The sequence below is a fragment of the Atractosteus spatula genome, chromosome 23 (genome assembly GCF_055471065.1).
Source record: "Atractosteus spatula isolate fAtrSpa1 chromosome 23, fAtrSpa1.hap1, whole genome shotgun sequence".
NCBI classification, from domain to species: domain Eukaryota; kingdom Metazoa; phylum Chordata; class Actinopteri; order Semionotiformes; family Lepisosteidae; genus Atractosteus; species Atractosteus spatula.
Window position 1 is genome coordinate 1,907,251 of NC_142728.1, and position 24,564 is coordinate 1,931,814.

General features: G+C 37.0%; 1 protein-coding gene across 6 annotated transcripts in view; it reads right to left on the reverse strand.

Moving 5' to 3' along the window:
- dennd1a (DENN domain containing 1A) overlaps nucleotides 1–24,564 on the reverse strand; it is a 267,700-nt gene that overhangs the window by 92,280 nt on the left and 150,856 nt on the right. For 5 of the 6 annotated variants that reach the window (XM_088940720.1, XM_088940718.1, XM_088940719.1 and 2 more), the window contains 2 exons: nucleotides 19,067–19,168; nucleotides 9,626–9,751 (listed from right to left, as the gene is read on the reverse strand). In XM_088940720.1, coding sequence (XP_088796846.1) covers nucleotides 9,626–9,751; nucleotides 19,067–19,168 — 228 coding nt within the window. Of the gene's footprint in view, nucleotides 1–9,055; nucleotides 9,092–9,625; nucleotides 9,752–19,066; nucleotides 19,169–24,564 lie in introns of all 6 variants that reach the window. The other variant, XM_088940722.1, reaches the window with a different exon arrangement.

Here is a 24,564-nt window from a genome sequence, read left to right on the forward strand (position 1 = left end):
CTATCTAACACTGAAGCTGAGCTTAATCAAAACAGCGTGGATAGTGGCTTAAAGCACTCTCAAGCTGCTTTATTTGAACAAACGTCATTTTATTTTAATCTGCCTACTACAAGCAGCTGCTGTAATGATTCGTGCGGCAAGATATGTGCAAACCCAAAGAGGATGTCTCTCCCCTCTTCACCAAATCGCTTCCTGTATTTACCACTACTGAAACGGTGTCTCTCTGCAGGAAGGTTTGTAGGTTCTGGGAAAATCCAAAACGCAGGCCGCAGAGTTAAACGGCCTGTGTGGTGGGCATTACTGCCACACTAATTGAAACAACTTAAAATGTGCATGCAGAAATAGTCTCTCATCGCAACGCTCTCCCTCTACGTGGCCGAGGCAGTGAGAGGAGCAGGAGAACGCCATACGAAAGTGCCGAGAGTCACTCCACACCCCCAAACCACCAATCAATTCATCCAATCTGAACACGCTGGTGAGGAGGGACTGCGATTCCAGACCGGGCACAAGCACTCATCAGTCTTTCCAGGCTCAGCGCTGGAGGAACGTGTTCACCTGACGGGGAAGCTAGAGTGAGCTCATCATGCAGCCTGCATTAATGAACCACACAGCAAGCACACCTCACACACAAACACACTTTGTTCTCTCTCTATTGCCATGCATTAACAGTAATGAAGAAATCATTTCATTTAATGTAAAACCCACAGTTTGGGCATATAAAAATTAAAACAATTAGCGGCTCCACTGCTTTGATTAACAAGAATAAGTTGTCTACTTTTGAGATGGAATGATGGCTTTGTGTACCAGGTTTGTGTAATAATGCATAAAAACACTTGGAATTCCTATAATAAAAACCTTTAGCTGATCTCTATTCAGTATTACCACTACTGACTTTGAGCTAACTGATGAAGGAAATTCTTTCATTAGTAAGATTTACCCATCTGTACAGTATCAAATGCCCAGAACGGCATTGTGTCCCATGAAAAACTATCTTTTCCTCATGTGGATGCCCAGTATTCAAGAACCTCGTGAGTAGGCTTCCCTTTTCTGTTAATATGCAAATGCTCTGTGCTGCTATGTGCCAAATTAACAATATGATAAATTAGGAGGCTAATGTCACGATTTGGTAATTTCTCAGTAAACCTGCCTGCTGCTTTCTTCAGTATAGGACAGTTAACCAGAGGGTGGCAAGTTTGTAGACATGATTTGTGAATTTATAAAATTGCAAAAATTCATGCAAATGCCAAACAGTTTAAAGGCTGAAGTACACATCTATGTGCAGTACTGTATTCAAAATAAACGAATTACAGTGTGAAAAAGGTCAAAACGACCATATGCCCATATTTCTTCGTAAGAAAGAAAAGGCCTACTGTATATTGCGCAAACTGATATCAAAACACTAGACAACAACAATCAAACAGAATTACATCTACTTCCTAAAATAATGTTTAAGAAAGGTATGTTCACTGGTACAGATCAGTAGGTATGCAATTAATTGCCACAGAAATTGTCGCAGTAAATAATGCATTTATTTAAGAACAAAAGAACTTCAGATCAAGGCTGGGTCCTCTGGATCTTCAGTGTTTGCTTCGGTCTTGTAATCGAAGCGATTCTACATAGATACACAGAAAGTATTTGCCTAGCAGGTGTATAAATACTTGTTGGAGGATTTTTTTTTTGTGTTTATGTGTCTTAAAGGGCTTGCTTCTTTGTAACCCGGCATAAACAAGAAATAAGACTAATACTGAAAGGATTTGGATGGAAGTATGTCTATATGCCCATTCCACTGCATCACATATTCCTTCTGGGTGGAAACTAATTGGGGCAGCAGCATTCAGATTTTAGTCAGATAATGACCACAAGCACTCTTCACATTTGTGCACGAACTCTCCACGCTACAGTGCTTCTGAGGGAGCGATGCAAGTGATGGCTTGGCCCCTCAGCTGTCTGACCTGAATCACACAGGTCACGGACAGAGCTATCCAAGGCAGAGGTACAGAAAGGGAAAGCACAATCAGTACAAGACTCCAGCAACTGCTTCAGGGGCCTGGGCCACAGTCTCTGGAGAGGGTTACAAAGAAATCATTACCAACATGCTACGGAGATTCCAGAGCGCACTTTGGCCAAAGATAAAAAACAAAACAAAACAAAAAGATGGTCTGATATCAATAATGCAAACTGCTCAGTATACATCTGTAATAAATAATTTCAACTTTCAATGACTGGGTGTAAGCATAGTAAATACAGTTCTCACCCAAGGCTAATGGGCTTTTAGAAGAGTAAAGTATGGATTAGCACATGCAAAAATAAGTGAAAATGAATGTAATATATTGCAAGCTATTATACAAATGCTGACAGATTTGTAGAATGGTATTTCTTTAGATATGTACAGTATGTTTATTACTAGCTTAATAATTGGTTTTGGAAATCTGCTTTGCTTGGAGTCTCAGATGTAAGACCATTCTAGTTTAGAGGGAAAAAAAATGTAGATTTAATCTGGTTACCTCTACCTGGGAGACATCAGAAATCTTTTTAACTATTTGGCAGGTACAGAATTACTGTCACCAAAAATAAATCTGTCTCAAAGTCTCTTCTGCATGATCCTAATGAACTTTCAGTACACAATTTTACGGTTTTAAATGAACAGAAACTGCCAAGCTTTGCAAAACGGCATACATTATATTATGCAAACAGACTACTTATTGTCCCTACAATTCAAGCTATCATTAAAACATCCTGTAATTAAAAACTCAAAGCAATGAGCTTATCTCCAATCTATCTTTCCTAGCCAAGGCTAAAGAAAGTGCAGCAGTCAACAAATGCTTTTCTTGAAAGTAAGAGTCTCTTAAAATGTTTGTCAGTTTTTTTTAAATTGCACAGTATGTACATAAAATGTACTCAGCTGAGATTGGAGTGATTTATTGCAAAGTACTGTGTAGTTGTGTATCCATTTGGCTTGTTTGAGATTTAAAGCCACGCAGTGGGATGACTTGTTGGGTACCATCTTGGAATGGTTTAAGTCACTCCATACAGTCAATATTTTCTCTTTAATTAGAGTCTCTAGACTACGTTAAAGGAAAGATTTGAGCCACCCACAAATTGTCTGATATAAACAACAGCAGCTTTCTGTCTGACAGTTTACTTGCTTCTACCAAAGAGGAAGTTTTGATTTAATCCAGGCCCCTCTGTCACAATTTTCAGCTGTAGTTTGGGCCATTCCCTAAGGTTCCATTTCAGGATTCTCTTTTGTCTCTATATGTCTTATCGCTGGGGGAGGTAATTCTCAGATACGGTGTAGTCAGTGTTATGACAATGACACAGTGCTCTATTATCTTCATAAAGCCTGACATCCTCCTATTAGGTTCTCACCCACAACTCTGTAGATACTCATACAGCCAAAAGTTTTATTTTACCTACTGTGAAATCCTGTCAGTTTAGATCATTCTCCCTCTGCCTGGTTCAGAGATATCAATCAACGGGGTTCTGTAATCTCAACATGTCTATTGCATCGGCCCATTTAGAGGTTTCCCTGCTTCCTCTTTTCCCTCCAGCAGCGCACACAGAACACATCGCCCCCAGTTCTGAGGAGAGGCAGACACACAGCACATACAGAAATAAAAAAAACCACTTCTACGTCTGTGGCGGTAGATTAAAGAGGAGATTCCACGAGCAGGTGTACACCTCTATCTAATGTGAGATTAACTGATATGGACCAGTTGTCTCTACTGAGAAACCAAGAAGCTGAAATGTGGGGGGATTTTAGTTTGCTGCCTGTCAGAAGAATTAACTACCATCTTATTTTAAAAGGACTAGTTCAGTTAATGGTTTGGAGTGGAAATTTTAAAACTTCTAATGCTGAGCTTTTCCTTATTAATTTTTCTATTAATTCTTAAGCACTACATGTATATCATTACCCTGGTTCCTAATGCCTCCTGCTGTGATTCCTGTAATTAATTGAATTGGTCATGATACTTTCCATCTCATCCCTTAAACCTAATACAATTTGCAGTCTTAAAACACAAATAGAATGTTAATCAATCAGATGAAAGATCAGCAGTGCCAAGCGTGTGAGATATTTTAGTGAAACTCCTTTCAAACATTTAGGTACAATTTAAATTGTCACAGGGAAAAATTTAAATTATGATTGACAGCACACATCCAACAGTATGACTGATGTTTATGGGACATCACAGTATTTTAATAAATGCTTTTGAAATACTACTATAGATTTGTATTTCCTATATATTTCTGCTTGTTTAAATCTAATTCAATATATTTATTTATATTTAAACTTTATAAATTGCTTATCATGTGACGTACTGTACTGAGAATACTTAAAATCATAAGCATCATAATCATCTATATCCTCCTCCTCATCATCATCATAAGGAGATAAAGGAGCTGATGAGCAGAGCTGTGAAGAAATCAGTAGAAAATTACACAATAGATACTGAGAACCACAAGATGTCACTCTAAGAAAGGAACAGATGCCCATACATTTGAAAACATGCATTATTCATGCACATCCATCTAGGTGTTTGAGACAATGCCATTAACATAATAATAGTGGGTAAGAAAAGGAAGCTAATATTATTTCCAGAAAATAAAATCTCCTCTAAAATTGTTTATACAACAGTAATAATAATACCTTGTACTGTACAAAAAGAGATATAGTATCTTATTCCCATGTCTACAAATATTTTCATGTTTAATACCGAGATGATATCAACTCAAAACAGGCTGAAATTCTGAAAACAGAAAGGTTTGTAAAAATATGCAGAAATCACTTGTATATAAAAATAAGCCTGTGCATACCATTAGCACGCATTTTCTCACATTGTATAAAAACAGCAAATGTAAGAAGCAAGGCTTTATGAACAATACTAAAATATTATTTGCTTAATTATAGTGAGCAGCTTATTAAGAGTTCTGTAACTTCACATAGATATTTAGTGACTTTCAATGGATCTACAGTCTAGATCCATTTTGTATGTAGCTCACTATTTAATCAGCAGAATCATCTTCCAAAATCTGCCAATGCATAACAAGTGGTATAATATTTTACCTAAGAAGTGAAATATTATATATTTCAGTAGCTCTTAAATCTGACCTGATCCTGACAGATCACGAAAGAGATTATTAGAGGGACAGCAGGAATGCAATAAGCATGAGACTCAACAAGCAGTTGTGGAGAGAAATAACACAGCATTTCCACATGCTTGCACATACCGTATAAAGCCACAGATACAATACATCATATTTATCTCGCGTATTTGTCCATTTTAGGGTAGGCCTAAACTGGATGAATAAAAAGGGCAGATAATTTTTACACAAATTAACTTCAGAATGTATTTAACAACGTATTTAATTATTATATTCTGTGGAATAACAAATTCTGTTTCAGTGGATACTAAAAGGGAAAAACATGAAATTATCATTTGGAGAATCGTGTTAATTTTATGATTTAAACTACAGGGAAACTGCTGGAAATTATATTTACAAACTGTAGTAAACAGTGCTTTAGCTAATGATAATTTATGTTTTATTAATGAACGATGGCGCATCTCAGAATTAAAAAAATAATGTATTTATTAAATTAAAATAAATATTAACATAAAAGTCTTAACCTTACATTATTATAATCTCTTTATATTATTATAGTGTGTACGGCATGACTACATTTCAAGCACAAAACTATTCATGTTGTTTTTCTGGCTTACACGGTTACATAATTTTTATAATTATACAAAATACACATACTGATAAGCAGAACGAATAGTTGCAACACAAGCAAAAAATAGATGCTTCCCCATAGGTTTCTATACAGGACAATACATTTTGTTTCAGAAAGCAAAAGTGAACACAGAAGGGTACTTTACCTTATGTACTGAATGCAAAATCTCCGGTGGCATAATAACACAGCTAACTTTTATTTTATCCTGTATCACTGACATTTTGAGTGAAAGAATTACTTTAAACTTTATGTCCATTTTTGATCGCTAAAAGGTGTTTAAGAGTCACATACAATTTGTGAAAAATCACAAAACATACACTGATTTCCATTTTCATCTACAGTGTTACTGGGGAAGATTAGTCCTGAAGACATGGCATGTTTGTCCTCACTCTGATACATTGTCAGCAGCCAGACTTCAAGACTACATGAAGCTTCTAAGAAAGCTCAATTAATGGGCTGAAGTGGGAAAACGGCAGAAAACAATGGCTCTTATTTATTTGGGATTATTTGCTCTTCACAACGGGCCCTTAGGGCTTGAGAAAATTCCAAAGCAAATACAATTTTAGCAAATGGATTATTTCCAATATCAGCCACCAACAACTTCAGGTTAAAGTTCTCAACCTCTTTTTTTTTAATTTTTAATACTGCTCTCTTACACGAAACTCTTAACAGGGCATGCATAGAAAAAAACAACAACCCCATTATTTCATTCTGAAAGGAAATGGCTTAAGTGTTATTTTAAGGTTATGATTTCAGTTATTACAAAGAAGATATATTAAAAGACTTAAGGCAATACGTTTTGAACTGATTTTATATAGTATAACAAATTAGTTTGCTGTCATACAGCGACAGATTGCTAATGTGTATGTAGTTTCCCATATGCAGTCCCTCTAACAGCTGTAGCATTGTGAATGCACATGTCCAGTGCTATAACTTACTGGTATTATACAAAGCACAGTGTGGAGGCTTTCTTCCTCTAACCTTAGTGTCAGGATCACAGAGATTAACATCTATAATGCTATTATACAGATTCTGCCAATTTCTTTTTGTGAAGCATATAGCTCCCGTATATCTCAAGTTTTGATTGACACCTTTATTTGTTTTATTCATATTACCCCTTTTAAAATATGTAAATTCATTGAAATAAGACTTTAAAATAGACCCATTGGGCCATACACAGGAAGGATCACATTCTGACAGCATATGGTAAGAATATCTGAATATTTAAAAAATCAGATTTTGTACTGTTTTATTTTACATCTCTACATTATTTTACATCTTTTACATTTTGTACTTTTATGTGTATGTGTGAAATGCAAGGTGTTTGGTAAAGCCTGAGTTCAACTTAGTTGAGTGCAAGGCACAAAACATTCGCTAGTCAGTCATCCACATTCAAATTACAAGTACAAAATCCTGCAGATTATGCCACCTGAGCAAATGTTAGGACCTGACAATGGCACTGTGCTTATGAATTTCATAAGGACGGCGATTAATAAATTAGAAATTATTCAAAATTTTCAAGAGCTTAAAAGTCCCAATGAAAATGGAAAAGAGTGGATAAGTGCTAAAGTAAGAAATCCTGTTGCAGTATAAGTTAAAACTGAAAGTGATAAGGGTGTCTGACAATCTCACAAAACTTGACATTTGGACTTTGAAGGATGCACTGCACAATGCACAGCCCAACACAGTTAAGAGAATAAAAAAGCAATGCACTCAGACATGAAACAGTGACTATAACTTTAAGTGATTAAAGTCTATAACTAACACATCTGCTATCAACAAGGTATAAAAAAGGATGCATAGACTAATTTACTAGGTACTGTACGTGAAATACATTTAAATCCATGAATATATTGTACTCTGAACTGTATATCTGTTGTCTAATTTTTCTATAGAAAACCTAACAGGGCACATTTTTCAGTGCACAGCTCAAAGGAACATCCTGCACCATCCAATCACAGGCTACAGACTTGGCTCCCAAATGGCTCAGTTTATAGGGTTTATGCTATGCTTTGTACCTTCTCTCCACATCAATGTGTGTGCCATGTGTCCTCTTTCTGTCTGCAGTGTGATCAAATCATTATGATCAGGACAGTGAATAATGAAATTACTACATATCCCAGAGCCTGTGCTGAGACAAGTCAAGAACCACCTTAGTGCTCACAAAGCCCATTTTCAGATTATAAAGAAATACATTACATCTTTTTGAATGTACCTAAAAAGCATGACTTCTTTTTACGAAACAATTTTATTTTTTATGATTATTTTGATCACAACATATAAGGTATGATCCGGTTAAGTAAAAAATGAGGAAAAAACAATCTATTTTAGTGGTGGGACAAGGATAATGTGCAATGTTGCAATATTTAAGATTATACTATTTTATACCTGTCATGCAGCACCTGTCACAATTCCACTTATAACATTTTCCTAACATCCACAAACAACATAATACTGTAGTTTTCCAAAACCATTACGACTGTTTTTTTTTAATCAGTGGGTTGAGTTTCTTGCCCTTCTGATTGACAAATCTCCCCCCAAAAAGATACTTTTGGGGTTTCATGCACAGTTCCCATTAGCCAGAGCAAACATCAGAAGCACACACTGAGATTCTAGCAGCTGAAACTCCTGAAAGCAAGACGGCTTTTAAGTTTAGAGGATGTCATTGCATTTTCCAAAAACTCAAACTATGTATGGAAATCACCCTGAGAGATAAATGGGAGCAAATGACAATAAGTGGCAGAATATTTATGTAAAATACGCACAGAGTTTGTATTCCTTTTCTGAAGAAAGCTCCAGGTGGGCCTACCTACAGCATGTACTCTACACCGTATGTCATTGGGAACTCTCACAGGACAATGTACAACCGGCATAGATCCTCCAGATCTGGGTGGATTAAAATGCATTGGGGATTATCGGCCACACAGTTTAGCCGTGAGCAGATCAAGGTAGGTTTCCGCAAGTTGACCGTGAGGACTAGTGATGCAGGTGATCTCAGTAGGGTGATGATACCTTTGGAAAAGTATACTGAGAAGAGCAAAATCTACACTGAACCACAAAAGCACCTTTGGTGGCCATAGAACTAAAGGTGATCACATGTGGTTTTCAGAAACAAGTAGCGAAGCATGTAAACCAACGTATTGGGTTGGTTGGTATGACAGCCAATTGCAGTGTACCATTCTGAACACAACTTAAGTATCGGGTATATTAGTTTTAAGTATGCAACGGGATTTTATTATGTTATTCACATTTTCTGATTTAATTTCTATTTCTAATAGCATGCATGCAAATAGTTCCAAGACGTAAAACAACTTTACCTACCATCATTCTTTGATTGTCAATCAAATCTTTCTTTAGCTTATACATAAAAAAAACAAAAATGCAAAAAATAAGCATTACGATTTCCACACTGCTTAAAAGGGAGCGAAAAAAGTCTGATCTATCTCAGCACATGTGAAGTACCATGAATGGAATCCAAAAAGGATAAAACACTCTTTTAATTACAATGTCGGACTCTGAGACATTCAAAAGCATCACTCGCAGCTTTTGGAAAACCACACAGCACACAGATTTATACAGGAATTAACAACAATTTACCCTAGCAACAATTTTCCAGGCTGATTAAACACTAAATAAGGGTTGTCCATCACAATTTGTAACTTAATAAAAAGCACGAGGAGAGCAATGGAACAAGTAAAGGTTTATTCCATGCTAAAATGAAAAGAAACACAATGTTTCGGTTGTGGAGCCTTCTTCAGGTGACCTTCACAGCCAAAAAGTTGTGTTTTTTTTCTGCATGGAATAAATCCTTACTTGTTCATCTGCAGCCTGCGCATGCTGAAACACCTACCTATCTGAGGAGAGCAATGGCTGAAACATGCATTTGCTCACCAGTTCAATCTTCAGAGCGTTTCTGTAGCTCCCAAAGAGTGCTGCCTGTGCTTTCAGAAATGCACGCGCCACGCCATCCCCTGTGGTTGTGGATACTTTCTTGAGCCTGTTCTTCAGGGCGGAAACCTGAGAAAACAAACAGGAAAATGAGAGTGGAAACCGAATTCTGATGAACTGAATTCTGTTCACCACAACCTGACTCATTTTGCATAGATACAGTACTACCTCTTCACAAAAGAGGCTCTTATTGCATATCATTTTAGACCATTGCCACAAGCTTCTCACATAAAGATTCACCTGATGCAACCCATGCAAACTAAGACCCAAATAAACAGGCCCACTTCGCAGAATTATAAAGCAGGGTAATATATTGCAAATTCAAGTTGGGAAGACTTGATCTTTGTAGTTTTTTGTGTGACTCTTAAGGTTGGTTCTTATTGGACTCTACATTCTCCTGCAAGGATGTTTTAAAACAAAGTATTCTGTGAAAAATGGAAGGTGGAATTCGCATGACCTAGAATGAAAGACTTGTGAAGGATTACAGTGTTAAACATGAAATGTTTTCTTGTCTTTCTTAATGAGTAATATCCATGGTTCCCACTGCTTTTCTAATTAAGGGGGAAGCCAGAGTCTACTCAAGCAAAAGGGGCAGGGCAGGGTACACCCTGGATGGGACGCCAGTCCATCACAGCGCACACACAGACGCACACACTCACACACACCAGGGCCAGTTTTTTCAGAAGCCAATTAACCTACATGAGTTGTCTCGACTTCTGGTACAAGTCCCCCAACCCTGTGGTAGTTTGGTATTGGTATTGTTCAAGATACATGAGAATTATCAATGACCTATTGAGTGAAGACTTTCCTACCACACATGACATCAGAGAGATGATGCAGGAAGGTTTAGTTGACCCGTCTTTAATGTTTGTATGTCTGGGAATAGTTAGTTTCAAATTGAGTTTTGTCCCTTGTCAACAAAGCTAACTGATTTGCAAATGCAGACTTTGTCATTGTTAAATTGTGTTTTTAATAAAGACAATTAGTCAGAAGGCATCTCATGTGTTGGACAGGTATGACATCTGGATCCCACCCAGGAAGGAAAAACGACAACAATAGCAAAAATCCAAACGCAACACAGCTGTCAGGCACCAGCCAATTTACAGTGTCACTGTGAAGACTCTCTGAAACCGCTACTGTTTCACATCTGGCAGTAATCCAATGTGAACAAAGTATGTGCTTAGCAGTTAAGAGGGTGCATAAACCCTGACTAAGCATGTAAATACACTTTGGCAGAATGCAATCTAGGTCCAGAGTCCAGCATTACATAACAGCGTTTGTGATTTGGAAACAGTGCATAGACCATTTACCAGAGTAATCCCAAGACTTACAAATCTATTGTACACTGGAGAATTGAACATCTCTGAACACAAAAGCCTTTTAGAGGTTTCAGTGGAGCTTACAAAGTCAAGCAAAAAATCCACAAACCAATTCCACAACAGAAAATCAGAGAAATACATATCTTCTGATGGGTACAGAAGAGCAACCAAGCACAAATTTAAGTTAGAGACTTGTGTGAAACAATAATAAAATCAAGTCGTATTGAGAAGCTTCAATTTTCTTAAAACATCTTATTAACCTTACTTACAAGTGTGTGAAGGAGTGGTGCTTCAAACTGCAGACCTAGAAATCCATTACTTTGTATTTTGTTATTTTCTTGGCTCTCCAAGGCTAATCCAGGTCTGCTTCAAACTTTAAACTATTTTATTGTCTCTATTCTTATTCCTGGAATAAACTGCCCAACACAAGAAAGAACAGTCTGAAAAGGCAAACGGGCTGAAAGCTGCACTACAAAGTTAACAATCCTCTTTTACTAAGCAGATCAACAAAAGCCATGTGGTCACCAAAACATTTTTTGTTGTGCAATGAATGTGATGGCCAAATTCTTATTCAAGAATTAAAAAAGAGTCCTGAAATCATGTCCGCTATTTCAGCTGTGCAGCTGGGAGCAACCATCATACAAAGAAGAGTTTTTATGGTATTGGCCCATAGTTCATGAGAAAATAGAGCATGGTATGGGTATTTACCAATCGTCCTCAATTCAGTGTGCTGAATCAGTGGACTGAAGTGAAATTGCTCATTTGGCACTGTATGCGGTCTTCGCTGTCAAAGAGGAGCTTTTGACTTTGTTGACTCTGAAATCAACAACCACAGGTTTGATATCTACAATGCAGCACAGAACTATTCAATCAAAAAGAATGTGCCAAATAGATTTAACTCATTGTGACTAGGCAGCATGCAGGTTTCATTGTAAATTGCACAATGTCTTGAACTGTTATTTTATTAACCATCAGCAGGAAATGTTTGCCAAAGAGTTTTGATCACGTAATGACACCTGTCATTAGAATTGTTAACTTGATTCATCCTCAAGCCAAACATCACTGAACTTCAAGTTATCTTGATGTCATCATCAAGTATGGAAATCTTTAGTTGTGCACTGATATTCAATGGCTCAGCAGAGAAATCCTTTTCTCTAAAATCAAAGCTTTCATGGAATCATAAACAAGGATATCACCTAGTTGAAAGACACTGCAAGGTTTTTTGATTTGGTATTTCTAACAGATGTCAGACATAACCGAGAAATACAATTCCCTGAATTGTAAATTTCAAGGGAAAAGAGGAAATCTGCATTCAAGCTTTCAAGTCTGAAATGAACATCTTTCTGCAACAAATGCTGAAAAAGAGAATGTATCATTTCGGCTCTATGCTCAAAATAGAGAATGAACTGCAACCCTCACACTCAGACGTACAGCAATCTCTTCACTGGGCTTTGTCAGGAGTTTTAGGATACATTCACTTTGTACAGCTGGAGCCTGGTGTGGCATTCATGGGAATGGGTATTTCTAACTTTTCTGAACATATGGGTGTACTGTTTAACCTCAGTTCTGTGACCCTGCAGATATAAATCGTCATTCCTGAAAACAACATCCAAATAAATTCAATCTGCTGCAAACGCAAAAATGAGCACAGAAGGCATGAAAATAGCTTCTCTTTTCAAAACACTCAAGCAAATCTGCTTTATGCTTTCTCCAAAATGAATTTAATCAAGTCTACGTTCCAGATGTGTCTGACTGACGAGCATCTGGGCAGTCATAGACTGCCACCAAGATCTAAGGTAAAAGACCAGATTACACGGCCACACAGCAGCACTACAAAGTGTTCGAATGAAATATGAATACAATTAGGGTGTAGTAACATTACAGTATTATGGATGGACTACACTGACATTCCATTAATTTATGCAAGAGCCAGTCCATGTATTGTTTATAGTTCATTTTCTGGTAAGCATGCAGAGTATGAAGATGAAATGAACTACTTCTTACAGCAAAACAGATCATAAGAACAAGAATAATCCTCTCAAAAGTGAGAACAAACTAGAAATTGTTAAATAAAAGGAGCCTACATCCTGTTGCTGGGAAAAAAGACTGCCGGTAATGAAGCAGTCTCTAAGGGCGTTAAGAGTCAGTAACACTGTACTACCTTTTTAACAGCACTGGGCCACAGTACTGTACCTTTGACTTCAAGAGCTGTTCTAATACTCCATTAGCTTTTAGCACTGCTTTCACTCATCCCCTGATCACAGTGTATTTGAAAATGATTTTTCCTCCTTTGCAATACAAGCTCATCAATTTCTATGGTTTCAGTAAAATTACATTTTCTCTACTCTCCAGGAATATCAGAAAGAGAGACGTGGAGAGATGAAGGAGTGTTAGAGTCTCTTGGAGGAAATGTACATGGTAGGTTCAGAGGAATTAAGAAATTCTTGGGCTATGATTCTTATACCTTGGGCCACTATGATACTCTTGAGATGTGCAGAATGACACATGATGAAACAACTATTGTTTCTATTTATGTTGTGTATTCTTTTTATTTATTGTTGCTGTCATTCTGTAAAGTGCTTTGAGAAGCCACCTTTAAGGCACTATACAAAATAAAGTTTATTATTATTTATTATAAATGAAATGCGAGGCCATCACAAGGCTGATACTCACTCATTCACACACATAAGAGGAACACAATTGTTGTAATAGTCTTAATCTTTTTCTAATCTTTATCTGATCCAATAGGTTTGGACTATGGGAAGAAACTGGGAGACCTGGAAAATATTTTATATACCTTAAAGAGTATTTATAGACTGATTCCGTTTCCAATAGGATTCAGCTTCCAATGGACTATTTCTGTGCTTCTTTGATTAATTATCTTTTTAAGCAGATTAATTTGCAACACTGTTATCAATGGCTAACATTTTAAACAGTACATGTATATAATATATGAAATTTTATGTCTATATTGGGTGTCTTGCATTAATGAGGAGAAAATGTGTCCCCTCAATTTGTTATAACAATTATCTAGAGTTTACTGCAAATTGGCTAAACTAACACAATCTACTTGTATAATTGTTATGCAAAATTCAATATGCATAACCTGATTAAGGCAGGTTTTTTTGAAAAACATACTCCAGGTGTTTGGAATAATTTAGATAATTTGCCACTTTGAGGATCACATACTGTACATTTGAACGCTTAGGGGAGATTTTTACAAAGCACACCTCAGCCAGGCCAACCTGGGGCTGGCCAAAGCAGTACTAGTGTATCAGAAAAGTAGTCAGTGGGTATCAAAATAATTAATGAATACACTTTACAAATCCATTTTTAAAAGAAAAAAATAAATTCACAATTCAAACCTCACAGAACCCAACCTCAGGATGCAGAAAGAGCAAATTACACAGTTTAAACCACTGTTCACAGTTCACTGCACAGCAAAGGCATAGAAACATTACCTTTGAAATATGTCATTAAAGGATTGCTTTATTTTAAAACGCCGAACTGTATTTGAAAAACAACCCTCTCCCATTCACATCTAATAAGCCCCAGAGGAATGAGACGCGAGCAAGAAGCGTTATCAAACAATGAGCCTCAACAGTCCTCGTCCATCCCACCACAGCTGTCTCCACCGCCCGGTCAGCTCAGATCCCTCCTTCTAGAGAAGGAAACATAGCTGCCCTGCTCAAAGACGACCTGACAGATGAAAAAGGCCTTGTTACTAGTGTATAAGCTCTGTGCGGCCCTTCTTCCCTCATACATAATTAAAATCACATCAGTTTTCCTTGTCTGTGATCAAATCCAACAAAAGTAAACAAAAATATTATTCTACATGAATAAGCTCTGCAAAACCAATCTTTACCCATTATAACAACCACGCACGAGCAGGAACAGAAAAACTGCGTTTTCATTCTTTTCCTTCTTTTATTCGGCTTGCCCTACTTGATGCTGAGCCACGGATGAACAAAAAGGTTTCTTGACATTTCTCTTTTTGTTAAAGAGCACAGAAAGTCGCCCTGCTCCCTTCTAAAACCTGGGTTTTTTAAACGGCTTGTAATCAATAAAGAATAAATGTCTCGCTTGCTAAAGGAGGGATGCAAAGAGCAAAGGCTTCTATCAGCTAACAAAACGATCTTGACATTTTGAATAATTATATGAAATACAAAGCTATCGCTTGCTATCGTCTTAAAAATCATTTATAGCGCCAACAAAACATAGCACTCTCTTTCTGTTTTTAACTCAAACATGATAACGTTTTTCTGTAGACGCTAAGGATTCTGCAATGGTAATTAAGCAATATAACATGACAAGACGTGTGTGGTTACAGGTTGACTTCACATTGCAGGCAGTCCTGGACAACACAGAGCACTGCAAAACTGGACTCAAGATGCTCTGCTGTCATATCTCACTAACGTTCAAGACTCTGCAGTTTAAAAATCATTCAGAAATAGGTCTCATTCTGTGGTTCTCTTTATAATGTGAACATTTATAGTGTGGAGACAATTATAATTCAATCAAGGGTTGGTTTCCATCTTCTTCTGACTTCTCATTGCTCACATATTGTATTGTAATTCACTTAAAAGATATATTGATATATATAAAAAGTAAAGTATAAAAAGATACTTTTGATATATTTGTCCTTTCTGGTCAAATTGCATTGGCAATGTATTCTGATTAAAATGCAATATTACTAAAAAATGCCATTCGTTCTGCAAATAAGCAGATACATTTGTGCTACTGGATGCAGCCCAATAGAAGAGGAGCACTATGTCAAATTTCATGATCAAGTAGGAGTCCAGTAGATGAATATGTTTCAGTGTTTGAGCCATTTTGTATAAAGAGGCTTAACAAATTATAGAATCAGACGTTGTTGTTACAATCTTTGGGACCTTTTAATTATATACTGTACACTACCGTTAGGTCCAATGATGTCTGAATTTTTTTTGTCAGGAAACAGAAACACAACTCCACATTTAAAAGTATTTTGTTGGGTGTTAATTACTATACATATTTATAATTTTAAACTTGCACCATTTCTGATTGTATAGGACCCACTGAATCAGGTTCATTAAAAAAATTATTCACTGGAATTTACTGCTGCTGAATCATAGACAGTTTGTGAGTTTTTTCTGACAGTTCCATAAAAGACAAGTAAGGCAGTAACATTAAATCAAAAAGTAAAGCCCACATACTGTGAAAAACGAGGAAAAACCAAATGTTGTGATCAAGATAAAAATATCAAAAAAAGTTCAGAAAAAAAGAATGGCATAAATTGAAAAAGACAGTATGATTAGGTCTGCTGTTAGTGTTTCATCTAAACAAAGAAGTTAGCACAATAAAAAAAGTTACAAGTGATCATTTATAATAATTCCTTTGAGAAAAAAAGGTTATCCAGTAATGCATGTAGATAACGTTGGAACTTGAATCAGAATCTGGTTTGAAAGAGCAGCACAAGTCTGTATAAGAAGAAAAATCATTAATATCAGGAGTAGTGTTTTAAAATTTTAGATTAAAAAAGTTTATTTTTTATATTTGATATCCCATGGTGTGTGATTGCAAGCATGCAGTAATAGTACATAACAATATCACTATTTAACTTTTAATAGATGCTACATTGGACAGACAAAAAACTGTTTTGCTTTGGCATACTGGTGAATCAGGTTGCATTTAAATGGAGTTGTTGCTAGAAGTGTTTGAAAAGTTTTCAAACAGTAAACATGTTTTAAGTTTTTAAATTTAGGTACATATTACCAATTTATTTTCAGAACAGCATGGTATAAAATTTACATAAAGATTCACAACACATTATCACCGACAGCATTTAAAAAAAACGTGTCTTTTCCATTTTTTCTTTTAAGAATGATTTCATAACCACTGTAAACTCTTAGGATTTAATAGGATACCACTAGTTGTAAGGTGGTTAGAGGAAAGAGTATTCACAATACACCCAATGTACTGTAACCTCCCACAGCAACACATTCTGGAGTGCCAAACTGCTGAACCACACCAACCTTTCACAAGAGTCCAGCATTTTTATCTCAATGTTATTTTCTTAGAAATCCCACTGCTTAATGGCTTAATTGTACCTCCTGTGAACTAAGCCCAGCAAAAAGGCACAAGAATACCTTTCATGGGCTGTTTACCTCTACAACATATAAAGGGAAAACGAAGAAATTAAAACTAATAAATCCAGAATTACTACTGTTATAAAAAATAAAAGTAAATAATGAGGGGAAGGAAGTCTCTTAAAGCTTTACTACATTCCTCAGCACTAAGTATTTTGGGATTTATTGGTGGGGTTGCTTCTGATGTTATACAGTAATCCAGGATTTCTTGGTTTAATTAAGTCCTGTAAAACAAATACAACATCTGACTGTTGACAAAGCAAACTTGACTCCCAGGTCCTGCTGGTGGTTCCACGCTGCCAGGAAAATGTCTGGTGACAAAAGCCTTGAACTATTTAAAAAAACAGGTCTGCAAGTTTGGCGATAAACAACACTGCTGTTACCGGATGCAGGAGGACACGAATCTGGCTTTGTAATTTTGGTCAGTCTCTTTACACATCATTCATTTGTAGTTAAATATCTGCTAGTTTATATTTTGCATTCATTACACTACAAGAGCAAATAATTTCACAATCATGAATATTTTGCTCAAGGTTCTCTAGTTACCTATGCAGTTATGCAGATAATTGCAGCCGTTAATTTGACCACAGCCCTATGGGTTACTTAAAGCCATTACCCTGTAACATTGTTTTTATGTACAGCAATAACACGTGAAAGGAAATGCGATTTTGTTAAAGAGAGCTGGAGTGGATACATGCAGTATGGCTGGGTTTGTTCCAAAACTTGAGTTGTCTTGAGCAGAAATGACACAATTACTACCTTTATTCACCCCGTCTATCAAAGGAATACTCAGGTATGGCTGAAGCTTCAGAAATAACATACAACCATCTTTGTATATTGCTGTTCACACAATAACTTTCTTTTCTTTCTGACTCAAGCTAAGAAAGACTGGTATTTTAAAAGCATGGAAGAAATGCAGGATGGGCCTCTTGAGATCTTGTTCTACAAATGTCGAGCTCTTTTACCTGTAAGCACTGGGAATTGGGAGTGATGTGGACACTTGATCATAGAAAACAATTATACTTCAAACAGACAGGAGGAATATACCAACCTCACAAAGCAGCATCTTATTATAGATAACATTTAAGAGCCTCGCACAACAATCACATGAGCAATGCCACCTTTTCAGAGAACACAAAGGATCCATTCCGTTCAAATCAGCGTTTCCCTTCTCATTCATTCGCGGCATTATGAAAGTCAGATCCACATCCTACTTCAAAGGGTGCCTGTTTTTCTTTCTACTCTCAGAAACCTTTGAATAAAACCATGAATATGTGCCGTTCTTCATTTCAAAATATATAAAAAAGAGTTTGAAAGAACAAAAAAAAACAACAAATGTACAAAATACTTTTTTTTTTCTCCTAGTCATATTTTCAGTATAGCGCAATCTAGATCAAAGCAAATAGCTGGTTGCTTCAGCTCCCAAACACTTACCACCTTCGCTTTCTCTTTGATCTTGTAATTAAGAGGCTACTTCAATAGCAGGTGGCACTAATATAGTCCTAAGCAAACAGCATATATATCTGTAGCCACACAGAAACAACTATCTTGCAAATAACACATTGCTGTTATTTAAATATGAATTAAGTAAACCTTGATGCATCACTAAAGAAACAAGAGCAAGACCATTGATGGAATAATTTGGCCAAGAAAACAGCCATAATGGATTTTGAAAAGAGCCTGTTGTCCTCAATTACTCTGCCCACAAGAAAACAAGCTCTGCAATTTTAGATGAATGGAAGTGCCCAGCAGGACAGAATTGTCAAAATGGTAGCAAAATTGTAAAGCACTTTGCCCATTATCTTTTAAAAAAAAGGCTCCTATTTTTTGCTTCTAAAATGCAGGAAAGGGAGGCAGGTGAAGAGGTCAAGGTAAGCAGAGAGCACACAGGTTTCAGTGCACACAACAGCAGGAAAATAAGAGAGGCTCCTACTAACCACATCATTAGGAAGACTTTGAAGATCATCAAACGGTGTTTCTAGTGTGTTGGTGTCCACATTGAGGATCACCACTTCTTCCAGAGCCATGCATTTCACTTTCTGGAATAGAAAGAAGAGAGAGTTATGAAACTTACGCACACCTTCATCCTAAATGTTCGACCGCATGGTACAGTAGCTCAAGAACATCACATGGAGCAGGCAAAATTCCTAAACTTATTAAGCTCAATTCAAAATACTTGATTCGTCCTCAGGGGAGCTATTAAAAACAAAGCTGGGAGACCGTATTTATTTTCAGGTACTGTATGTCATGGGTGTCTCACAGTTGCCAATGAAACAAGGAGGAAAACAGGAAATGGCTGTGTACGCAGTTCAGTACAGCTGATTTCAAAGCACAGGGGACGTCGGGTAACAGACACAACACAAGAGCAGGCAGTGTGCGATCTGAATGTGAAGCAAGAGTCAGGGGAGGGCAGTCTGGGAGTTTTGAGGAGGCACAGGGAGATGCGGAGAAAGAGCGCAGCCCTCAGGCACTGACTCCTCCCCAGCAGGCCGGAGGGAAGGAAAAACGTGGACAAGCAATGGCCCAGGGGAGAGTAACAGCACATCCTCACATTCTGTTCCGCAACCCCATGTCAACAGCTCCTCCTTTCTCCACCTTATCTGCTGTGTAATGAGAGGTTGGCACACAATGGCTGGGCTGTGTTCTGTGACTCTGTAAACAATTCCCCTCCTACCTGTAAAGAGCTCTGGTCTCTTCTGGGACAGAAAACGTTATATGAACACGAGGCATTACTTATGCCGTCATAATTACTATTTACACTTGGAAGAGAGCTGGTAACTGACAGGTTCTGTCTCACACAGGTTGGATTCTGAAGCTACAGGACAGCGCAATGCAAGGCACACATTCCTGAAATCCATTTTCAACACAATTTGGACATAAAACCTGGGATGAATATTGATTTCCCATCTGCACATATTTGAAAATAATAGTTGATACGCATTCAAAAATCCATCCATCTTCCAACTGTTTCATCCCATTCAGAGTTGTGGGGGAGCTGGAGCTATTCTGACAAGCAACAGGCACAAGGCAGGATACACCCTGGACTCCAGTCCATCATAAGGCAGACACAGACAAAAGCACAGAAATACTCGCACCAGGATCATTTTCCCAGAAGCCAACCGACCCACCCAGTATGTACAGTATTAGGACTATGGGAGGAAACCGAAGGACCCAGAAGAAACCCAGATACAAATGGGGAGAATATACAAACTCCACACATACTGTATAGCACACCAGGTCTGGGGCTGAACTCGGAGTCCTAGCAATGCTAACCACTGTGCCACCGTGCTGCCTGCATACAAAAATACATATTCGAGGTATTTCCTAGGATTCATATGTTTTTTTTTCCTGTTTGTGTCCACACATTCTTCAAAATAAATATTTCAATTGCAATAATTACATAAAATATTATACGTGACACAGATGGTTCAAATACACAAATAAGATTAACACTTTTTAAGTTCAGTTGATTGAACACCTCAGCACCATGGCAACACTTATATAACCAGATGTACAGTTTGATGATGTTCATTTATATCTGTTTCAGTTTTTAATTAACATTTGCAGGTGACTTAGAATTTATTTCCCTGCACTGTTAGATTTAGTGAATATTGTGTGAATACTGGTAACAAACAAAACACGTACTGGATACTGATACACTTCAGTAAGCTGAACTTAAGGCAATTAATAATTTAATAATTTGGCATCATACTTTGTATGCACTCACATTACTGTATATTATGCAAATATATCCCCCCAAATCTCCTGGAAAAGGATCTTTAATGAAATAATTGTCTTAAAAAATAATGACACACAAATTATGTTATATTGTAAAATGGGTAAGGTACAGTTTCAGTTAATAAGGTGCAGTGCATCTTCAAAATTATAACAAAGGAAGGAGATTCACAAGTATACCAAAAAGGGCTCTGGAGTGCTTCAGTCAGGAAAGGTGCTTGTTGGATGTAGGCTGAGACCCATACTGTATTTCATTAACTATTCTTGAGGAAACACAGACTAATTTAAGTGTATGGATCATGTAGCATACATACTGTATGTCCACCATACAGGAACCTCTTCAGAGCACGGACATTATAAAGGTAACCAAAGTTTTGCCGGAGCGTTTAGCTTTGTGAATGACTGTTTAATGTGATTACTGTGAAATATTGTAGCAGACGTAGACGTAGCAGTCTGAGGATGATGTGAAGGTTTATGATTCAAATTATTTTTTTTTTCCCATGAATAAATACTCTACGCGAAGGAACTGTCTTTCAGTGATCTTATTGTGGAGAACTTTGATAAAATGAAATCAAAAAATTAAATCAGTTCTGTTACACTAGCACTTATATGTTAGCAAAAGAAAAATACCAGCGAAGCAAGCGGAATCTCTTTATGATTGATTAAATTCTTAAATATCCTTGTGGCAGTTCCAACTAAAAAAAATGACTGGAGAACTATAAAGGGCTGTGCGAAAAAATACAGCCTGAGGTAAATATTGCTTCATCCCACTGATGAAACAGCCTCTTGCTATGTATTCACTTTTTCATTCTCTTAATCAAAAATTCAGTTCTGCAGAGATCCTCTTCCACTTTGATGGGGCTGTCAAATATATAAAAATCTCAAATAAAACTGTCTTGCCACTAAAGAACACACGAGCGTCATTAAAGACAACGGGTCTTTTAATTCGGAGTCCACAACTTTAACGGGATTAACAGATGAACTTATATTTAAAGTATATTTTACAATAGCTATTGTTTTCAAGCTTGAATGGTAAATTACTTTGGTTTACTTTTTTGACCAGAGGGTTAAGGTCCCAATAGTAAAAACTTTTAGCAACTCAATATAACTCCTAACACCGCAGTTCAAGTTTTTAACCACAACAGAAAATATCTTTCTAGGCTGGAGAATTTACTTAGAATTTCAGATAGTGCCTTCGGTGGGTTTGCTCTTATCTCCTTGAAAGAATGCAATTTGTTTCTACAGGTTGGCTACAGTATATGTTTGATGTCCTCTGGTGTTCCCCAGGGGTCTGTACTAGGACTCCATCAGATTAGCAGACACTGAATATTCTTCCATTTAGCCATGGTTTTCAACATAATTTCCCCTTTTATACTAATGATACTCAGATTTACTTACAACCAAGTCAGGGATGGACGTGTCTGAATTTAAATTTTGGATGTTACAAATTCTTTTGCAACTGAACAATGATAAGAAAGTCTTGTTACTATTTACGTCAACAACTGTGAAAATCATGTTGCCTTAGGATGGCTATTGTACAAGGTATTGTTCGAAAATGGGAAGTATACAGGGCGTTTTTAAACTTCGTCTAACTTTTGCTCTGAATTTTTAGCACATTACCTTAATGTCTTTCTTTCATCTAAGGAACTTTGACTAACTTTGACAGTCCTGTCAAGGATCACTATGTAGAAACTACTACAGTACACCCATTTGTTATAACTTGATTATAACAATTGTTATAACTTGATTATAACAAATCAAGTATCAATGAACACCTTGCAAAAACTTCAGTTTACTCAACAACCAGAGTTCCGATTAGAGCTCATTCATGTATAACCTCTTCATTTCCTGTTGAAATTCATATGGATTACAGGATATTGTTTTTTTTTACTTTTAAGGTCATGAAGGAGGATCTATCCCTTATATTTCCAGCCTCCTGATAAATGACACCCTTAGCAAAACCCTCCAGTCCCCTGATACTACAGGTAGTTTCTTGTTTTTCCCTTGACAAGAGTCAGACACATCCTTCTACTCCTATGCCAGAGGTTAAGCAATACCTTTCCATATTAAATGAAAAATAATGAGTCTCTGTTAAGGCATCTCACTTTCAAAATGCTTATTTAAAGTGACATTCGTATAGCTATTGGGATACATATTGTCTATCTATTGATGTAGTTATTTGATTATTTCATCCTTCCAAGTCAGGCTCACTGGGGAGCTGGAGCTTATCCCCGAAAGCAACGGACACAAGGCAGGGTACACCCCGGACGGGACACCAGCCCATCCCAGGGCAGACAGACAGACACAAACACAGGCACACACTCACACCTGGGCCAGTTCTCCCACGAGCCAGTTAAGCTACCAGTATGTCTGTGGACAGTGGGGGGAAACTGGAGCTCCTGGAGGAAACCCACGTGAACATGGAGAGAAAATACAATCATGCAAATAACAGCCCAGGTCTGGTACTGAACCCAGGAACCCAGTGCTCTAAACACTGCACCACTGCGCACACCTGTTTATTTCATTTTGTTTTACCACAGCTTTCGTTCCATAGCGCTTTCTTCATAGATAAAGCAGTATAATTCACTGTATAACTTTATTAGTATTAGTTGTGTCAATATTTTAAACTTTAGGTATGTACAATATGGATCAGAGACAGTGACAGATAAGAACATAAGAAAGTTTAAATACACAAAAGGAATATCACCCCACATTGCTTTTCTGGTTAACAGTTTAATGACCCAAGAACCCCATTAAGATTTTTCTTTGACACTCTCGGTGACTCAGCATTCACAATGTAACTGGGCAGGCTGTTCTATAAATCCTTTGTCTAAAACAGTGCCTCCTGCTCCTAGTCTGGAATGCAGTTGCATTTGACTTCGATCTACACTGTCTGGTGCTGGTCTCTGTGTTCATTCTGAAGAAAAGGACTGGAATGACTTTGTCGATCTTTTTTTTTTTAAAAAAAAAACCCGTGAACGCCTTGATCAAATCTCCCCTCAGTCTTCTTTGCTCTAAGCTAAAAGGATTTATTTCTTCTAATCTTTCAGTGTATGACATTCCTCCCAGGCCTAGTATATTCCGGCTGTCCTTTTTTCCAGTTGTACAGCACTTTGTCTTTAATGTGGCGACTAGACAAACATGTTATTTTAGTTGTGTGCTACAGTACAGTCTTAGCATAACCTCTGACATTTCTTGCATATTCAATCAAATTCAATCAGTTTGAAGTATGTAAAAAGTTACATACTTCCTGCCTGTATTAAGAAGCACTAACAATAACACAAAGGACTAAATAGTAATGAAGTACATGCTTTAGGTTTTTTTTAACCAATTCACATAAGTATTGTACATTCTTACCTGTATGAAAGACAATAAATGATACCGAATATTACTTTCCTATAGTGTTTCTAAGTGAAAAGCCTTTAATGTACAATAAAAGGCTGATGTCACTAGTAGACAAACTACAGAGTAGTTTTTTCATGCAGCTATTATTTTAAATTAAAATTATTATTTTAAAGAATCAATGTAGCACCACTTGATTAATATGCAAATGTTCAGTACAATTTGAAATTCAGTATATTTGGTCTCTGTGGTCTAAAAGCAAGAATATCAATTGTTTGATTGTTTCTAAGTACTTTGCACCTCATTCTGACTAGGCATAAAGCACTGACCCACTATTCTGCATTAGCCAAGATAGTGA